The sequence below is a fragment of the Aquila chrysaetos genome, chromosome Z (genome assembly GCF_900496995.4).
Source record: "Aquila chrysaetos chrysaetos chromosome Z, bAquChr1.4, whole genome shotgun sequence".
Classification (NCBI taxonomy): Eukaryota; Metazoa; Chordata; class Aves; order Accipitriformes; family Accipitridae; genus Aquila; species Aquila chrysaetos.
Genome location: NC_044030.1, coordinates 56546802 through 56563514, shown reverse-complemented (window position 1 = coordinate 56563514; position 16713 = coordinate 56546802). Strand labels below are relative to the sequence as shown.

At 40.8% G+C, this 16713-nt stretch overlaps 1 protein-coding gene across 3 annotated transcripts in view; it reads left to right on the top strand.

The window, feature by feature from the left end:
- The window catches only part of RCL1 (RNA terminal phosphate cyclase like 1), a 33711-nt gene that overhangs the window by 1828 nt on the left and 15170 nt on the right, over positions 1–16713 (top strand). For all 3 annotated transcript variants that reach the window (XM_030005154.2, XM_030005153.2, XM_030005152.2), the window contains exons 2-7: positions 1071–1142; positions 1968–2143; positions 7031–7105; positions 8385–8509; positions 11048–11173; positions 14722–14878. In XM_030005154.2, coding sequence (XP_029861014.1) covers positions 1071–1142; positions 1968–2143; positions 7031–7105; positions 8385–8509; positions 11048–11173; positions 14722–14878 — 731 coding nt within the window. The remainder of the gene's footprint in view (positions 1–1070; positions 1143–1967; positions 2144–7030; positions 7106–8384; positions 8510–11047; positions 11174–14721; positions 14879–16713) is intronic.

Sequence of the window (16713 nt, the reverse complement as noted above, 5' to 3'; positions counted from 1 at the left end):
GGGGCATCAACCATATTATACAAATATTAACAAACTGTAATTTCTGCAGGTAGCTCTTTGGTTTAAATGTTTATTGCATCCTAAAAGCTTATATAGAAAGAAAAGTCTGATTACTGTTTAAGAAGTAACACAGGGTTATTGCTGAGGAAGTTCTGCAGCCAACTGTTATGCAGGTGCTATTGGTCCTTAAAACTTAACCTGGGTATTGAACTCCGCATGCATATGTTCACATATTTTCCTTGATACCGAGTCTGTACCAGCTCGGGATACCTAAATGCTAGAACACTAGCATATTCCTCCTCTTTTTTTTTTTTTTTCTTTTTTTTTTCATTAAATATGCTTGTCCTTTCCCGTGTCCCTGAGTGGGAGTCCACACGAACCGGAGAAACTGAGGAATTAGTTCCATGTGAACTGTTACAGTGTACACAGAAAGCAAGAAGAGAGGTGATGGGGAGACTTGCGGTTTCTCTAGCCTTTATTATGTCAATGACAGTTTTGGAAATGGAAAATTTGAAAGTCTGCAGATAGCTAATTGTGTTTGTGGAACAGCTATGCAGCAGCAGCACCTCACATCTGAATGTCCCCTTCTTTTAAACTAAGACTTTTACAGAGAATAATGGGAAGCTGCTATGAACTTGTTGTGCTTAAATACACGGGGTCCTGTTTGCTAGGATTTGTATTGCTTCATACTGAGCAAACTGTTAACTGTCAAAGGTCTTATTCTGGGCTTGAGTGATCTCTCAGGCTACTGTGGTCGGAAGTGTCAACTTGTATCACTCGCTGTGTGCCAGGGAGAGGAGTGTGGCTAGTCCAGCTGTCACATCTGGGGGCATCTGAATTGATTTGAGACGCCTGCAAGCATGGAGGCTCAAATTAACATCTCTTGGTTTTATAGTGAATTGCCTTTTCTCATGTGGTAGAATTATACCACAAGTTGAAGAGTGAAGGTGGACTTACTGTTGTGAAAGGCAGGAAGGGGAAAAATGTACAAGTGTGGTGTTGAAGTTTCTTATTTTTTCCAGGAATAAATTTAAGGAACTTTAAAACTTTGTCTTTGTTCTAATCCTTAGATTTTGAAGCAAGTTTTATTCGCCTGATTGACAAAGTGACCAACGGCTCTCGGATTGAAATAAACCAAACAGGTGAGACCTGTTTTCCCTTATTCCTCTGTTCTGGTCTTCTGGGCTCTACCAGTTGCTGCAGTGAAATCAAGGTTTTGTCTTGACAGAGGTAGGTGTTCAAATATCATTCACTGAGAAGATCAGAAATAAGCAAGATGAGAAGTGTTGTAGTAATTGATCGCATGCAAGATGATCAGCTCTCCACCGTAGTGCAGAGAGTTAAGGAAACTGTATTGCTCAAGAATTAAAAGTAGTATTTTGTTTGGTATTCAAGATTTTGTAGTGGGGGAAGGTCCCTCTGAACTAGAACAGATTTTTGTAGAGGGAAGGTTTGCCTTCCACGAAGGCAAACTTCTGAGCAAGACTGCTTGCCTAGTCATGCTCAGAAAAGGGGTTGGTTTGAGCAACAAGCATCCCACATAAAAATCTCATCTTGTTCTTGTCCTTTTTTTTTTCTTTTTTGAGGATTATGGTTGGTCAGTAAAGCAGATGAACTACAACCAGGTATGCCAAGACAGCAATGACCTGTTGGTCTGGTGAAGATTTAGTTGCTGTGAGGGATAATAATTGCTTGTATCAGCATTTTGGCAACTGCTGAGAGATCCTTTATTTTGGGGAAGAAGAGGAAAGGAGGAGAAATTATATGCAAGACAGGCAGACACGTGTGTTTGTCCATTTATTAACTGCAGTCATAGAAATAGCATGCTGGAAGTGCTACCATCTTTCATAAATTCTTCTGTCTCCAATTTGCCTGTATACATCGTTGCAAACTGTCTTTATGCTGTAGGAACAGCCAGTGTGCTGACAGCACTCTCATTTGGTTTGCTGCCCTGGTATCTTGCCCAGGTACTACCTTGTATTATCAGCCTGGACTTCTGCATGGAGGCTCGTTGGAACATGACTGCAGCCCCAGTCGTAGTATTGGCTACTATTTGGAAAGTCTGCTCTGCTTGGCACCTTTCATGAAACATCCGTTGAAGATTGTCCTGAGGGGAGTAACAAATGATCAAGTAGATCCTTCGGTAAGTAATAAAATTTAAGTACCAGAGGAGGATTTTTTTTTTTTTTCCCCAAAAAAAAAATATTAGGAAGAAGTGTATAAAACATGTTGCACTCTTATCATCCCTCACATCCAGAAGTATCCAGTGTTACTGCATCTGCCAGCAAGCTCTCTGAATCAAACGAGCATCTGCTAAACAGTTGGCTCCCTTTCTGCATCACACTCCAAACTGCAGTTTGTAATCCACCTTTTGACTTTCAGTTCTGTACTGCATCTGTCTTCTCCCCTGGAAACTCCCTTTAAATGTGATGTGGGGCCCTGCCACTGGTTTGCTTCTACTGTTCTCTTAGAAATTAGATGGGTTGTTTCTCCTACCCCATGCATGTATTTACTGTAAAAAGAGGAAATTGTCTTTAAAATTTGAGTGTGACAAGGAAGGACTCTTCCTCTTCTGTTGGATACTGGGCATAGTTATACCAATGCTGACGTGAAGCCTTCTTTCTATTAGAAACAGAAGTCGTGACAATTACGAAATTACAGTAGCAAAAATATGTAATAACTCTGATTCTTCAGAAAGGTGCTAGAAGGTGCATTAGATCAAATGACTATGAAATGCTTGCCTTGATTTCTGTTACTGCTGATTTACAGTCCTTTGTTTTAGCAATGTTGTTACAAAAAAGAGCTATGGATAAGGTGGCATTAAAACACTGAAGTAATGTTCTGTCTACCCCACCCACACCCCAAGAAAACCCAAACATAATGGCTTTTGGAGGACAGCACTGCTGTGTTTACCTTTTGAATGGTGATTGGAGACTGCCTGTTTTCCTCTGAGTAGTAGATCAAGGAAACATTGTTATGTGAAAATTTAACCAGTTCCAATGAATACAAATACTATGAAGTATAATTGCAGATACTAGATGAGCCTCTGAGTCCTGCTGGTATTTATGGCTTTTCAACTGTGCTTCTCTTGTCATTTAAAAAGCTTGTTCTCTCACCTGTGGCTCTGGGAGACACCCACATGAGTCGGATGATTGAAGTGGGTGATACACAGCACTGTCAAAAAAAAAAAAAGAAAAAAAAAAAAAGAAAAAAGTAAAATGGGAAGCATGTTTTGCTAACCTTTCAGTCACCGTGATTAAAAGTACTTAATAGAAATGGTAAGTAGTGGGAATCAAAGAAGTCTCTTTTGGTTGACTGCATCTTTTTAATCACAATGGAGAATTTTTTTTAATAATTTGAAGACGAAGAGCTGTCCAATCTTAATGTTGCTTTCAAGTAAGTTTGGACACTCACCTAAGCAACTGAGTCTTGATTCTGGAAATTATCCCTTTTCAGGCATCAGTCACATGGGCCAATAGAGATTAAACAATTTTAGTTGAAATGGGTGTGAGAATTTGAGCCAGTTAGTTTGTGCTTGAAGAGGGCTTGGACTGGCCAAAGCTCAGACACAGACAGGTGTTAGCATGCATCAGCTGGATCACAGTACCTGACACTAAGTGTAAATAAAATTCAGATGTACATGCTAAGGAGTTACATTGTAAGTTCATTGTGCTGTAGAAGCACAACTGTAGTTACTGTGACTCAGCTGATGTGTAGTAACTTTTAAGTGGTGATAACTGAATACCAATTCCTAAAACTGGTTTAAACCTGGTTTATGTCTGTTTAACTTGCCTGAGTAAACATTAAACCTGGTGCACACCAATAAACTACTTAAAGGAGTTTTACAAGCTGTTTTGTATAGCATATGGTTCTGCAGGTTGCTGAGATTAAAAGCACAAGTTTAAGCACTACCCTAAGTGATTTATGTGCTTAAGTAAATGGAAACTTGGTTTTAAATTTATTTGGCCTTTTATTTTTCAGTAGACAGAAGGTATTTAGAAACTGGGTGAACATTTATTAGCTATGCTTGCCCCAAAAGGGGTGCTTAAATTTGTCTATCTGTCTGTACACTTTCTGGCTTTCCAAGGAGAAGGGGGAAAGGCAAACCAATGTAAATATATTGTGGGTAGTTTAAAATGAGCAAGGAGTTTTCCCTGCTGCTCTTCATCCAAGAACCTCTCCATCTCCAAAAGAGTACTGTGGCCACTGAGATACAGGGTAATGTGCACTTGTTTCAAGTTGGACCGTGGTGATAATTGTGTGTGAGTGATACACATCCTAAATGAGTGAGAGGGATACTACTTTGCCCACACTTGTTGGGAATAGGCGTGGCTTTGGAATACCAGCCTGAACTGTTCACTGGCAGCCTACATTTGCATTATGTTTTTCTGCATGGCCACTGATGAGACCTGACTGGGGATAGCTTGTGGGACCAGCCATGTGGGACTGGTGTATAGAGTTGAGGTAGTTTCGAGTTTCTCTGTATAGAGAGCATGGGGGGGGGGGTGTTTGTAAACTGCCTTTTTGAAGGGAAGGGAGGTGGCACACAAATGGTAGCTCTTATTTTCCTTTCCTTCTCTACATGTTGTTATCTGACAGATATGTAGTGCTGCAATAACCTGGTTTTAGCATAATCATTCTTAATGTTTAGGTTTGCAAGTGTTTAAGCTTTTTTACAGCTATGCAGTGGGACTTTCAACTGAAATGACTTTCATGCTGGCAGGAGACTAGCATATGAAGTTTTGGCTCGAGAGCAATAATCTTCAATGTTAATAAAAATTCAGCAGTTGTCTGTAATCCCAGGAAAACAAGTTTTTCCTACTGACTTTTCTGTCTTTTTTTTTTTTTTTTTTTCTCCTTAACTCTGGTTTCACTCTTCCCCACCCCTCCCCCAAGTCTAGGTCCTTGTCCCCAAAACATAATGCTGTATGTATGGCAGGGATAAATGTTCTTCTGTGCAGTGCTAAGGCCTGTGTGGGCCAGCTAATGCTTGCCCCTTTCCTAGGTAGCCGTGTGCTGTAGGGTCTGTGTCTTGTTGTTTTGCAGCTTTGCACTAAGGGATTCTGCAAACCACTAAAAGTTAGTAAAGTTACTTTTCTTTTTTTTTAATCATTGTAGATTTCTTTAAAGGCAAAAGGTTTGTATTCACACTGGTTTGTGAACAAGCAATGTCTATGGGACTTAGCAAGTTGTTGACATTTGTGGTGAGGTATGCCCTTGGCTGTGTGATGAAGCTGAAGGATGGTTTTATGGCTGAGTCTACGCAAGAGACTAGAAAATACAGTTTTAGGTCTCAGTTCTGCTACTGTCTTGTGATTTCCAGTGATGTTCTTAACCTCTCCTGCCTGAACTCCCACTTGTCTGCTAAGCAGAACAGCCTTTTCCGCTTCTTCAGATACTGCTGATTACCTTCTTTATTTAGTCTGCAAATTGGAACAGAGACAGTCTCTTATTATGTGTCTGTCTGGTACCTGATAAGTATAATGCCTGGAATTTGTTTAAGGACTAAAAACTGTGACAAGTCTTGACATTTTTGGAAACAGACAAACCAGACTCAGAATTGATCCAGCTTCTCAATGCTGGCATAACATGCTTTCTCCAGAGATACAGACTTCAGTCCAAAGAATTGCAAAAGTGGAAATGGAGGAGGGAAAGGGAGTTCCTAACTTACACAGTGAAGCTTTACTTTTTTTACTGGTGTATTTTGTTTCATAAGAAAGAGGGAGAAATATTGTGTAACTTTAATGTGAACCAGATCAGCTTGTTGGAACTTCTGCCAGTGGTATTCATGTGTGTCTATGTGTGTGCACATGGGTGTTAGTAAAGGGTTTTGCTCTAAAAGCCAAATTTGTGAGATTAATGAATACTACTGAGGGGCTGAATTAAGGTAGCCTGGCTGTAAAAAATATAAAATATATAAATATAAAAAATAATCATTGACTTACAGGTTTTTTTAATGAAGACATTCAAATATTGATATTATCATTACCAAATGCCTCTGTAAGAAAGGAAGTATGTTGGCCAGCAGAGTTTGAAGAATGAGAACTGTAGCTACTCAGGTAGCCCTAACAGGTTGTTCACAGCTTTGTAGGTGAGGTACGTGCTACTACTTCGTCAGTGGCTTGCACTCTCTGCAAAACAGAGAGAATGAAACTTAATAATTGTGGATTCTGGCTGAAGGTGTGGCAAGGAGGGTGCTTTTTTCCTGCCTCCTCAACTGGTGTCTACTGCATGCTCATTTCCTTCATCTGAATTTAGTTCCTCTTTGGTCATGCTGTCCTGGTCCTGTCTGTCCCAAGCTGCTTGTCTTGGGTAACTACCTGTGCTGTTGCACTGCTAAATCATTTTTGTCACCTTCAGCAATGCTACTGAAGTTTCAGCAGAGGGAAGAAGATGGCAGTCACTGTTGTCTTATGTCAGCAATTAGGAGGAGCAATGGCAAGTAAAATCCTGCTCAGACCTGGATCTGGTGAGCATCTGGCTCAAAGGGAGTGCATGGACGATGTGTCACCCACTTCAGATTCTTCTGAGTATTTCAACAGAAGTTACCTAGAAGCTTCTGTTTCTCAGAAACAGATGAGAAGTTCTTCACAGAAGGATGAGGTTCTTCCTGCCAAATCAAGGGCCTGCTCCAAAATGCAAAGGTTCTTGCAATCATAATTTATTTAGCTGTAGGAATTTTTTAGCAATGACAGAAGAATATAATTTTTTCAATAGCTGTGTTCAGAGAAACAAATGAGCTGGTTTAGCTGAACGATAATAGAAATAAAAATCAGGCTGAGGAAGAAATCCAGAATGGGAAATTGCACCTCCCAACAATACGTTCTAGCAAATTTTTCGAGTAATGAGATACTGCGGTAGTCTAAGAGTAGCCAAAGCTCTCTGTGCTGCAGTCCCATGTCTTTCCATAGAATACATAGTACGGGGAAGCCTTGCCTTTGTAAGGCACCTCATAATGCAATGATTTTTAAATTACTGACTTATGTAACTTCCAATAAACAGTCTGCTTTTTTAATTCTGTGTTCTATAGGTTGATGTTCTTAAGGCAACAGCTCTACCCCTACTGAAGAAGTTTGGAATTGATGGTGAAAGTCTGGAAATCAAGGTAAGACAATTTGTTCCTCTTTCCTAGCACATGTTGAAATGGTACTTTTGCACTGCTTCACAGGGCCATGTGCTTGCTGCCAGTATCTGTATCTAGCAGATTTCTAGTTGTAGCTGCACACAACTTCTAAAATTGCCTCTTGGTCTTGGCATGTTTTAAATGGCATACCAGCCACACAGTGATTGAAGATGTGGTAGGAGAGAGACGCAAAGGCTATAGGTAGGGAGGGTAGGGAGAAAGTAGTGACTTTTCTTAGTCTGCAAGATCTATGCAAGTTAAGAAACTTTTTTGCTTTATTGTTCCTCTTCAGTTCATTTAACTTCTTTTTCCTTCCACTTGCTCTTCCTGCCCTGTGCTTAGGGCTAGGGAATAGTAGTAGAATCTTTTGCCTCCTTCACCGGTAGAGGAGCTGGGTCTGTGTTTGGGTGATTGGGGTTTGCTTCCAGTTTGGAAAATACAGGAAGGAAACTTTTCTTTAAAGACTACACTCTTCATAGGCCCAGTAGATCTGGATGTAGAATAGATTTTTTTTTTAGGCTGGAGAAAGAAACTCTAGCCTTTCAATGCTCATTTAAAATGTGCGAAGGCCCTAGCTGCACTACTAGTCTTTGTTTGTGCTACCAAGCCCACCGCCACCGGGTGCCTCCCCCCACCCTGCCCATGGCCCAGGACATGTCATCGCTCTGGGACTGTCAGCCCCTGCTCCAGCGACTCCACAGCGGGGCCGGTCTCCAGCTCCCCACAGCCCTGCCCTGCCTGGCCACGGGCCCCCTGACCCAGACCCACCCATGAGCCCACGTACCATCCCCATCCTTATGGATGTTGGCTGGAGTGGTGGGACAGGTTTGGGCTGGCCAGGCCTGTTTGTGGGAATGTGTTCGTTCTGGTCCCCCATATACATACTAAGCATCGAACACTTCTAGACTTTCTTCAGCAGTGAGATACAGATTTGGTATTAAGAGACCAATCTTAAGCTAAGGTTGCCTTCCTTGTAAAGCTGTTGGGTTTTTGATTGGTTGGTTTTGTTTTGTTTTCCATTGAGAAGCCATGCACTACTGTACTTTAGAGAGAGGAGGAAAAAAGAAATTAATTTTTGCGTATAGGTTCAGTGCAAAATCCAGTTCTGCCTTTAGGATGTCTTTTTCTCACCTATGGTCACATAATACCCCTACTGAGAACATTTTATTATAAGTGAAATAAAAGCTATTGGTTTTGAGTGCGTAAGTATATTCCTTGTGCTCTTTACTAACTTGCTTTTTTCCTCCATTACTGTTTCTAGATCAACCGTAGAGGAATGCCTCCCAAAGGGGGTGGAGAGATACTGTTTGCTTGCCCAGTGAGAAAGGTCTTGCAGCCTATTCAGCTCACAGACCCTGGCAAAATCAAGCGCATCAGAGGAACTGCGTATCCTTGTTTGTTTGTTTGTTTGTTTTTCTTCTTTTAAACGAGTTTGCCTTAAAAAAAATAAGTCTCCCAACTTGAAGTTGCGGAAGTGCACCCATGTGGCTGAGCAAGTGTCCAGATAACACAGGGTGACATTACACAGAGGGATCACACAAATAGATTTCAAGACCATGTCTCAAAACTGCTGTGTTCAGAACACTGGTGTTCAAAAAGTGTTAGTAGACAAGTAAATAAATTTAAAACTGAACAGCACCATTTAAAATCTTTTCAATAGCAAGAAAAAGTTAAAATACCTTCCATCACATAATGTAGCAGCACTAAAAGGAATCTTGCCTTGTGTGTAAATCCAGTAGTAACAAATGTAGTTTTATTAAGTATTGAATAGGTGGCATCTTGGCTGTTAATGAGTCTAGCAGAATGTTAGATGGGAGCTTAAGTCTTAGTTCAGTTTACACCTCACAGCACACATGTGAACTGAGCTTTTTGTTGTGTTATGAAAAGCAGTTTGTTAGCTCTTCACCTTCAGTAGTACCATTGGAGATGGAAGTGGAGGAGATATTACTTCTGCACAAAGATAAGGGCACAAAATGTTGTTGTGGAGTACTCACTTTTGCATACAGAACTGCACATCTAGTTAATGTTTTGGGTTTGGTTTTTTTTCTTTATTTTTCTCTTCTGGTTCTTATATGGTATCTGTCATGAATCTGCTGTCACTGTAGGAAGAAGGCATAAATGCCTTGCAGGTAAGGTATACTATAGGTTGTATTTCGTGAGCTCCTGCTCTCTCTTGAGCATTGGTCAACTTGTAGTTTAATTTATGATTATGAGAGTCCCAAAAATGATCAGGCTTTGATTACTGAAAAGGAATGCAGGAATGGGGGCAGGTTTCCTGCCACAGAGGCAGACTTGCAGCCTGTTCCTCCTTTTACTGTGTGGCATACCAACATAATTGTGTGTGAGAACAGGACACTTTGACCTCTGTTCCCAAACTGCAGCATTTGGATGAGTGCAGCTTTGCCAAGTGAGAGCAATTTTACTGGGTGCATATGCTGTTGAATAAAAAGGAGGCAGGTCGTTGTACTTTTAGTGGTGTTTGTCATGGTCTTTCCATGAAGAAAGTAATTTCCTTGTGTCCCCATCCACCTCTGTAGTAAGCAGTTCCATTCTCTGTTTCTGTGTGAAGGAGGAAGCAATGATCATGGCTGTAGTGCCATCTTTCTAAATTGATGTTAATACACAGCACCATTCTGGGCCACTTTGACTGGATTTGGTCAATGTATGTGAGCTACAGGTTTTTGAACTTCCACTTTCCTTTAGTTTTTCCTGGGCTTTTTCTCAGGGATGAAGGTTTGCCTTTAGTAAGCCCAGTGAGAGGCAGTGTCATTGTAGTTTAGCCATTAAGTGGTCCTTCAAACCAGTAGAAAACAAAACATCTGGAAGGATAAGTGCTTAGATCTTTTATATGTGCATTTTTGTCCCTTCAAGATTCAACTGAGCAAATCTTACAACTGGGGAGCTTGTGTTGCAGCAGCCTTTTATAGTCCTCCAAAATACTGAGAACGCCAACTGTGCAGAACGATCAGTTTTTTGATTATTATTGATTGGTTTTGCCATTAAGATATTAAAGCTTTTGGTTTACCTACTCCACAAGAAAATGCAAGAGGAATTTGTAGAAAAGGAAATTCCCTTCTGCCAGCTGTGAGGTTTGAGACTGTGTTTCCCTGCATTGCTGTGTGCATGTGGGCGCAGATGGGTGGTTAAACGTGCAGAGCATGAGTCTGCATTATAGTTGGGATGGAATTTGGAGCACTATGTGCTTTGTACATTTGAAGATCTGTTGGGAATATCACTGAAGCAGCACCTGAGTAAAAGGGCATAAAGGCAGTTCATCTCTTGTGTACTGTGAGGAGGTGGGTGGGGTGAGCAGGAAGGTGGTAATTTCTTCCCTGGAACCGTTACCTTCACATGCTGAGTGACTAGAGAACCAGTGAACGTGATAGCCTCACATCACTGCAAAATAGTTGGAGAGAGCAAAGATTTTCTTTCTTTTTTTTTTTTTTTTTAGCCTTTTGAAACTAATTCTTTCTTTTGTTAAAACATTTGTCTTTAATTTCATCTACCCAATTTCTCCCTGATAGAAACAGAAAGACAGGATTTCTTGCAGCTAATTTAGAGAAACTTCACTCATCACCATCTTTTAGTAGTATATGAAGAGCAGAGCATGCAGAACTTCCTCCCTCATAAGAAAGCACAGGTTGACAGAAAAGCAGTTTAAAATTACTGAATGGCATTTTTAAGATAGATGTTTGCCTAGTCACAATAAGCTGTTCTGCACATGTTCTGTGTACTTCACTTCAACATATATCAGTGAAAAGACTGTAGGAAGCATTTAGGAAAATGGACCAGCGCTCATGAATGGATGTATAGGACAAAACCACATTGCTGAAATAATGCATTGGGACCTCTTGGCCACTTTTGTCAGTCTCTGGTTTAATTTTCTTTTGTGACCACAATTAATTTCTTAGCTTGGAAATGTAGATACTCTGTCAGAGTGTCACCACAGATGGCAAACAGAATGGTGGAATCTGCAAGGAGCATCCTGAATAAATTCCTCCCAGACATTTATATCTACACGGATCATATGAAGGGGCTCAGCTCTGGAAAGTGAGTATCCAGTATTCACAGGGAACAGAAATGTAATTCTGCATTTGTTCATCTGTTAGGGTGTTCTGATTTGTAATTTTATTGAGTTTTAGACAGTGATCTTCTATTTTGCTGACTTGAAATAAATATTCCTCCTGGGGAAAAAATTGAATTATTCAATTAGATACATTTGTGTTACTGGTGGTACAAGGATGTAAGTTGTATGTTTTCTTAAACAAGGAATGTAACACATTGTTACTGCCACTAACAGCAACAGTTTTAAACCTGTTGCTTTGAAGTGACTTTAAGATCAGAGGTGCCATGCTATAGTGTGAAAACCAACATTCAAACGACTGTACACCTTCTGATGGAAATGGTAGTATTAAGGATGGGACCAAACTGTTTTAGAAAGTGTTTGAGCTGTATGGGTTGCCTTCTGCTTTACCATTACATAAATAGCTGAAGGAATGTCCTTTCACATAGCGTATACAGCTGGGGGAAGAAGAAGGAAGGAGGCGACATTCAGGAGTGATGGCATTTTGTCTTTCCAAGTAACCGTTATGCGTGATAGAACCCTGCTTTCCTGGAGATGGCTGAACGCCTGCCTGCCAATGTGAAGGGCTGAATGAATTCCTTGGTTTGCTTTACTTGCATGAGTGGCTTTTGCTTTACCTTTTAAACTGTCTTTATCTCAGCCCAGGAATTTTCTCACTTTTACCCTTTTGATTCTAGCCCCCCATCCCACTGTGTGGGAAGTGAGTGGGTGGCTGCGTGGTACTTATTTGCTGGCTGGGGTTAAACCATGACAATGCTCAATCCAAGCGTGCACATTTTTTTTTCACTGTTTCTGCTTTTTGAAATACTACCTTAAAGAAAATTTGTTAGGTTTACAAATCTAAAAATTGTTGACTCACTTTTAAGTATTTTTCCTCTTTTCCAATCCTTCATCATATTTAATATCCCAGGTAAGTAAGTCTTGTGGCTCCAGACTATTAACAGTGATCAAAATTGTGAAAACTTTTTTGGGAGCTGTGTGGTTTTGCAGTCTTTTTTTTTTTTTTTTTTTATCTGTCTATAAAGTGAAAAAGTCAAATTAATTGGGGCAGCAGCATTACATTTACTACTTGCATGGCTAGCCTGTGCAGAGGGATTAATAATAGCATGGGAAGAGGAACTGAATCCCCCTCCACCTTGCTGGTGGATGTGGCTTTCTGATGCTGCTGTGCTGTCACATTCAGCGTAAGTATGGCGCCAGTACAATTGCAGTATACCTGATACTAACATTGTGCCGCTTTGGCAAAGCTTTTTTTATTACCTGGTTCCCAGTGCTTGTGTGTGTGTGCCTTAGCAGGACAAGGAAGGAAAGCAGTATGCCTCGTTGTTGGCAGTGCTGCCTCGGGTGATGAGTAGGACCGGCGAGGACTAGTTCAGCCCATCTGTGCCCAGCCCAAACCAAGCCCCGATTTCAGAATATAAGGCGTTGAACTGCGGACTGTATCCCTTTCACAGTGCCAAAACCTTCAGGAAATACATTATATCTTCTGCCACCTATAATGTGTCTCTAAACAAAAACTTCCCGGTTCTGTTTTGAGCATTTGCAGCAAAAAAGTTTGCCTGTGCAGATGCTTCCTAATACTGTCTGCACATACATGAGGCACTGGATGATTTTAATTTTTATTTAGGCAGATTGACACGTGCTACTGAACACTAACAAAATCTGCCAGGGGGTATGGTTATTAAAGGATACTTGTCCAAATAATAACATCTTTGACACTGTTCTTTTCTTGCTGTGTAGATCTCTCTCTTTCAGAGGAAGGAAAGGAGAAGAGAAACATCTTTAACATACCTTCTGTGTTGTTCAGCAAGTGCAGGCAGTTAAATGTGAGAGGGAACCACTGATATCTTTTTGTTCCTGCCCAACTGAAATGCCTTTGGAGGAACTGTTGTTTTTCTGGCACTGGGAGAGTTTCTGTGTATGGTGTTTGGGGTTTGGTTTTGTGGGTTGTTGATGTTGGTGACATGCCTTACAGTTTTGAGTCAGTGGGACCATTTTAATTAAGAAGTTGGGTGGTGGAGGCAGCAGGAGCCCAGAACTATGGGAAACCCTCTATGTGGAGTAAAGTTAAGTTAACCTTATTTGAATGGCTAGTTATTGGTGCTTTTCCAGAGCCTATAAATAAGAGGATCTTATGACTATTTTTTTTCGTTACTTACAACTTTCTGATTTCTCAGCAAGCTGTACTCGGCCATCGGTGACTTTGTTGTAGCAAAAGTGTTTCTTAACTCTCACAATACCATTTTGTAGGATCCTAAACTCAAAGGAAAATAGGGCGTTTTGGTTTCTTTCTTCAAATCATATGTTCAGAATTCTTACACAGTTGTAATGATTTGGATGGTATTGAACTCAAAGTGAAAAGAAGCAATTGGAAATACAAGTGTCATGGTTTAACCCCAGCCAGCAACGAAGCACCACACAGCTGCTCACTCACTTCTCCCCACTGAGTGGGATGGGGGACAGAATCATGGAAAAACAAGTAAAACTTGTGGGTTGAAATAAGAACAGTTTATAGGATGGAAAGGAAGAAACTGATAACGGTAATAATAATAAAATGACAATAATAATAATAAAAGAATTGGAATATACAGAGAAAGTGGTGCACAATGCAATTGCTCACCACCTGCCGACCAATGCCCAGTTAGTTACCGAGCAGCGATCCACCCAGCCCACTTCTCCCAGTTTAAATACTAGGCATGACTTCACGTGGTATGGAATACCCCTTTGGCCAGTTTGGGTCAGCTGCCCTGGCTGTGTGGCCAACTTCTCCTCCCAACTTCTTGTGCCCCTTCAGCCTTATTGCTGGCTGGGCGTAAGAAGCTGAAAAACCCTTGACCTTAGACTAAACACTGCTTTGTAACAACTGAAAACATCAGTGGGTTATAAACATTCTTCTCATACTAAATTCAAACCCTAACACTTTACCAGCTACTAGAAAGAAAATTAACTCAATCCCAGCCAAAACCAGGACAACAAGTGATGTGGATCAACTTTTTTTTTTTATTCTGTTTGATGCCATGGCTATGATCTAATCTTGCTAAATATTGAAGCTTCCAGGGAAAGAGCTCAGTCCCTCAAGAAAGTTAGTTTTGTTTTTGAATGTTGCAGGGAAGAAACTCCAGATACCTTTGAAATATTCATCAAACATCAATTAAATAAACATGAAAGATACTATTTTTTTAGTAGAGGAGGGTATATCTGGGGCTTGGGTGTTTTATTATTCTTTTTTTCTTTTCTTTTTTTGCTTTTTAAAGAGTTTGTGCCTCGAATAGCCAGCACAGTGGATTTGGGGCAAGTGGGGTTTGGGGGTTAACTTTTAAATACTGTTGTTAAAATTTTTTCCAGCGTGAATCAAATGTGTAGAACAGAACATTTGTCAGCAAGTCCAGATTCCCAGTATTGTTCTGGGTGAGGAGCTGTTCATGACTTGAGGAGGAGGTTGGCTGGGAGTAGTTCTTGGCTCACTACTTGATTTTTGTCCTTAAAGCAAACGCACTCTTTCCCTTCCTTTCAGATCACCAGGTTTTGGCATGTGCCTTACTGCAGAAACCATCAATGGCACTATTCTCAGTGCTGAGCTAGCCTCAAACCCTCAGGGCCAGGGAGCAGCTGTGCTTCCCGAGGAACTTGGCCAGAATTGTGCTAAGCTGTTGCTTGAGGAGGTCTACAGGGTAAGTGGTCAATATGTTTTGTGTGTATAGCTGTAAGGGAAGAAGGTGATGACATATTGGTAAAGGAAGAAGTGGTTTGGGGCACCCTCAGACAGGTTCAGATCCAAATAGAGAAGTGATCTGATGCTGCCAGTGTCGTCTTCATTCAGGTAAGGAGTGGTTTTGGGTGGTTCCATTAACAGTGTAGTGACTTACTGGGCCATGTTATTTCCCATGTCCAGGAGATGTTACTGTGAATCATAGTAGTGGCAAATTTTTTCTTTTGTTGCTTTCTGTCTGTAACAGAATTCAGTTGGCCTCACATTGGCTGTTATTTCTTTTAATAATGAAGGGGTGATAGAGTCAATGCTCTTAAACTAGTGGTTGGAATGGGGCATTATGAGTGGGAAAACACATGAGGAAGAAGGAGGGGAAAAAAAAAAGCAGCTAGCCTCAGTGCTGGCCACTTTATAGTGATCATCACAAAGTCAAATGTGCTGAGATCTGATGGTATTGAACTCAAAGTGAAAAGAAGCGATTGGAAATACAACTGTTGTGGTTTAACCCCAGCCAGCAACTAAGCACCACGCAGCCGCTCACTCACTTCCCCCCACCCATTGGGATAGGGAAGAGAATTGGGAAAAGAAGTAAAACTTGTGGGTTGAGCTAAGAATGGTTTAATAGAACAGAAAAGAAGAACCTAATACTGATAATGATAACACTAATAAAATGACAATAGTAATAATAAAAGGATTGGAATATACAAGTGATGCACAATGCAATTGCTCACCACCCACCCAGCAATGCCCAGTTAGTTCCCGAGCAGCGATTCCCCCAACCCCACTCCCCCCAGTTTATATACTAGGCATGACGTCCCATGGTATGGAATACCCCTTTGGCCAGTTTGGGTCAGCTGCCCTGGCTGTGTCCCCTCCCAACTTCTTGTGCCTCTTCAGCCTTCTTGCTGGCTGGGTATGAGAAGCTGAAAAATCCTTCAATTCGGGTAAGGACTGCTTAGCAACAACTGAAAACATCAGTGTGTTATCAACATTCTTCTCATACTGAACCCAAAACATAGCACTATACCAGCTACTAGGAAGACAACTAACTCTATCCCAGCTGAAACCGGGAAAGGCAATTAACATCAGAGTGGTTTCTGATTTAATACCTGCTCCACAAACGTTAGACTAAGTAGCTGTTAGTGTTGACAAAACACATTTGGCCTTTAGGAGGCAGTCATCTACAAATCATACTTGCTGTTTTAAGAGAATTGCTCTGAACTGGAATAACCTGATAGGACTTTGCAAAGTATTAAAAATGGCATTAATGAGATTCTGTGTTAGGTGATGTAGTCAATTATAAAAATACCCCTTAACCTCATAAATCACATCCATGCCTGTAATAGATTGTTCATCTGTGCTCATTTTCCTTTCCCTGCTGCAAAAACCCTTCATCTGTCTGAATTACCAACTTGCTCACTTGTTCCAGTCTTCCATTAATATTTTGTCTTTGTTTATTCAGTATATGCACCATGTTGCTAGAGGACTTTCCCTTTCTAGCTCAGGGTTCTTATCTCATAGAAATGCCACAAACAAATATTCTTCCTGGGTACAGTCCAGACCCCTTGCATTTGAAAAGTCCAGCATGCATGGAAAATGCAGTCACAACCAGTGACTGAAGCATCTGTCTGTTTCTACAGTTACGTAGTGACAGGTAGCTATTTTTATTTGAAAGGTGAATTGTAAAATCTTTCAGCTTCCTCCCCCCAACCCTCAAAATTAAAAAAAAAAGGAAATTGGTACATTTGTTGCTTTGTGTAAACCTCTTGCAAAACGTCTTCAGGCAGTCGGATGATT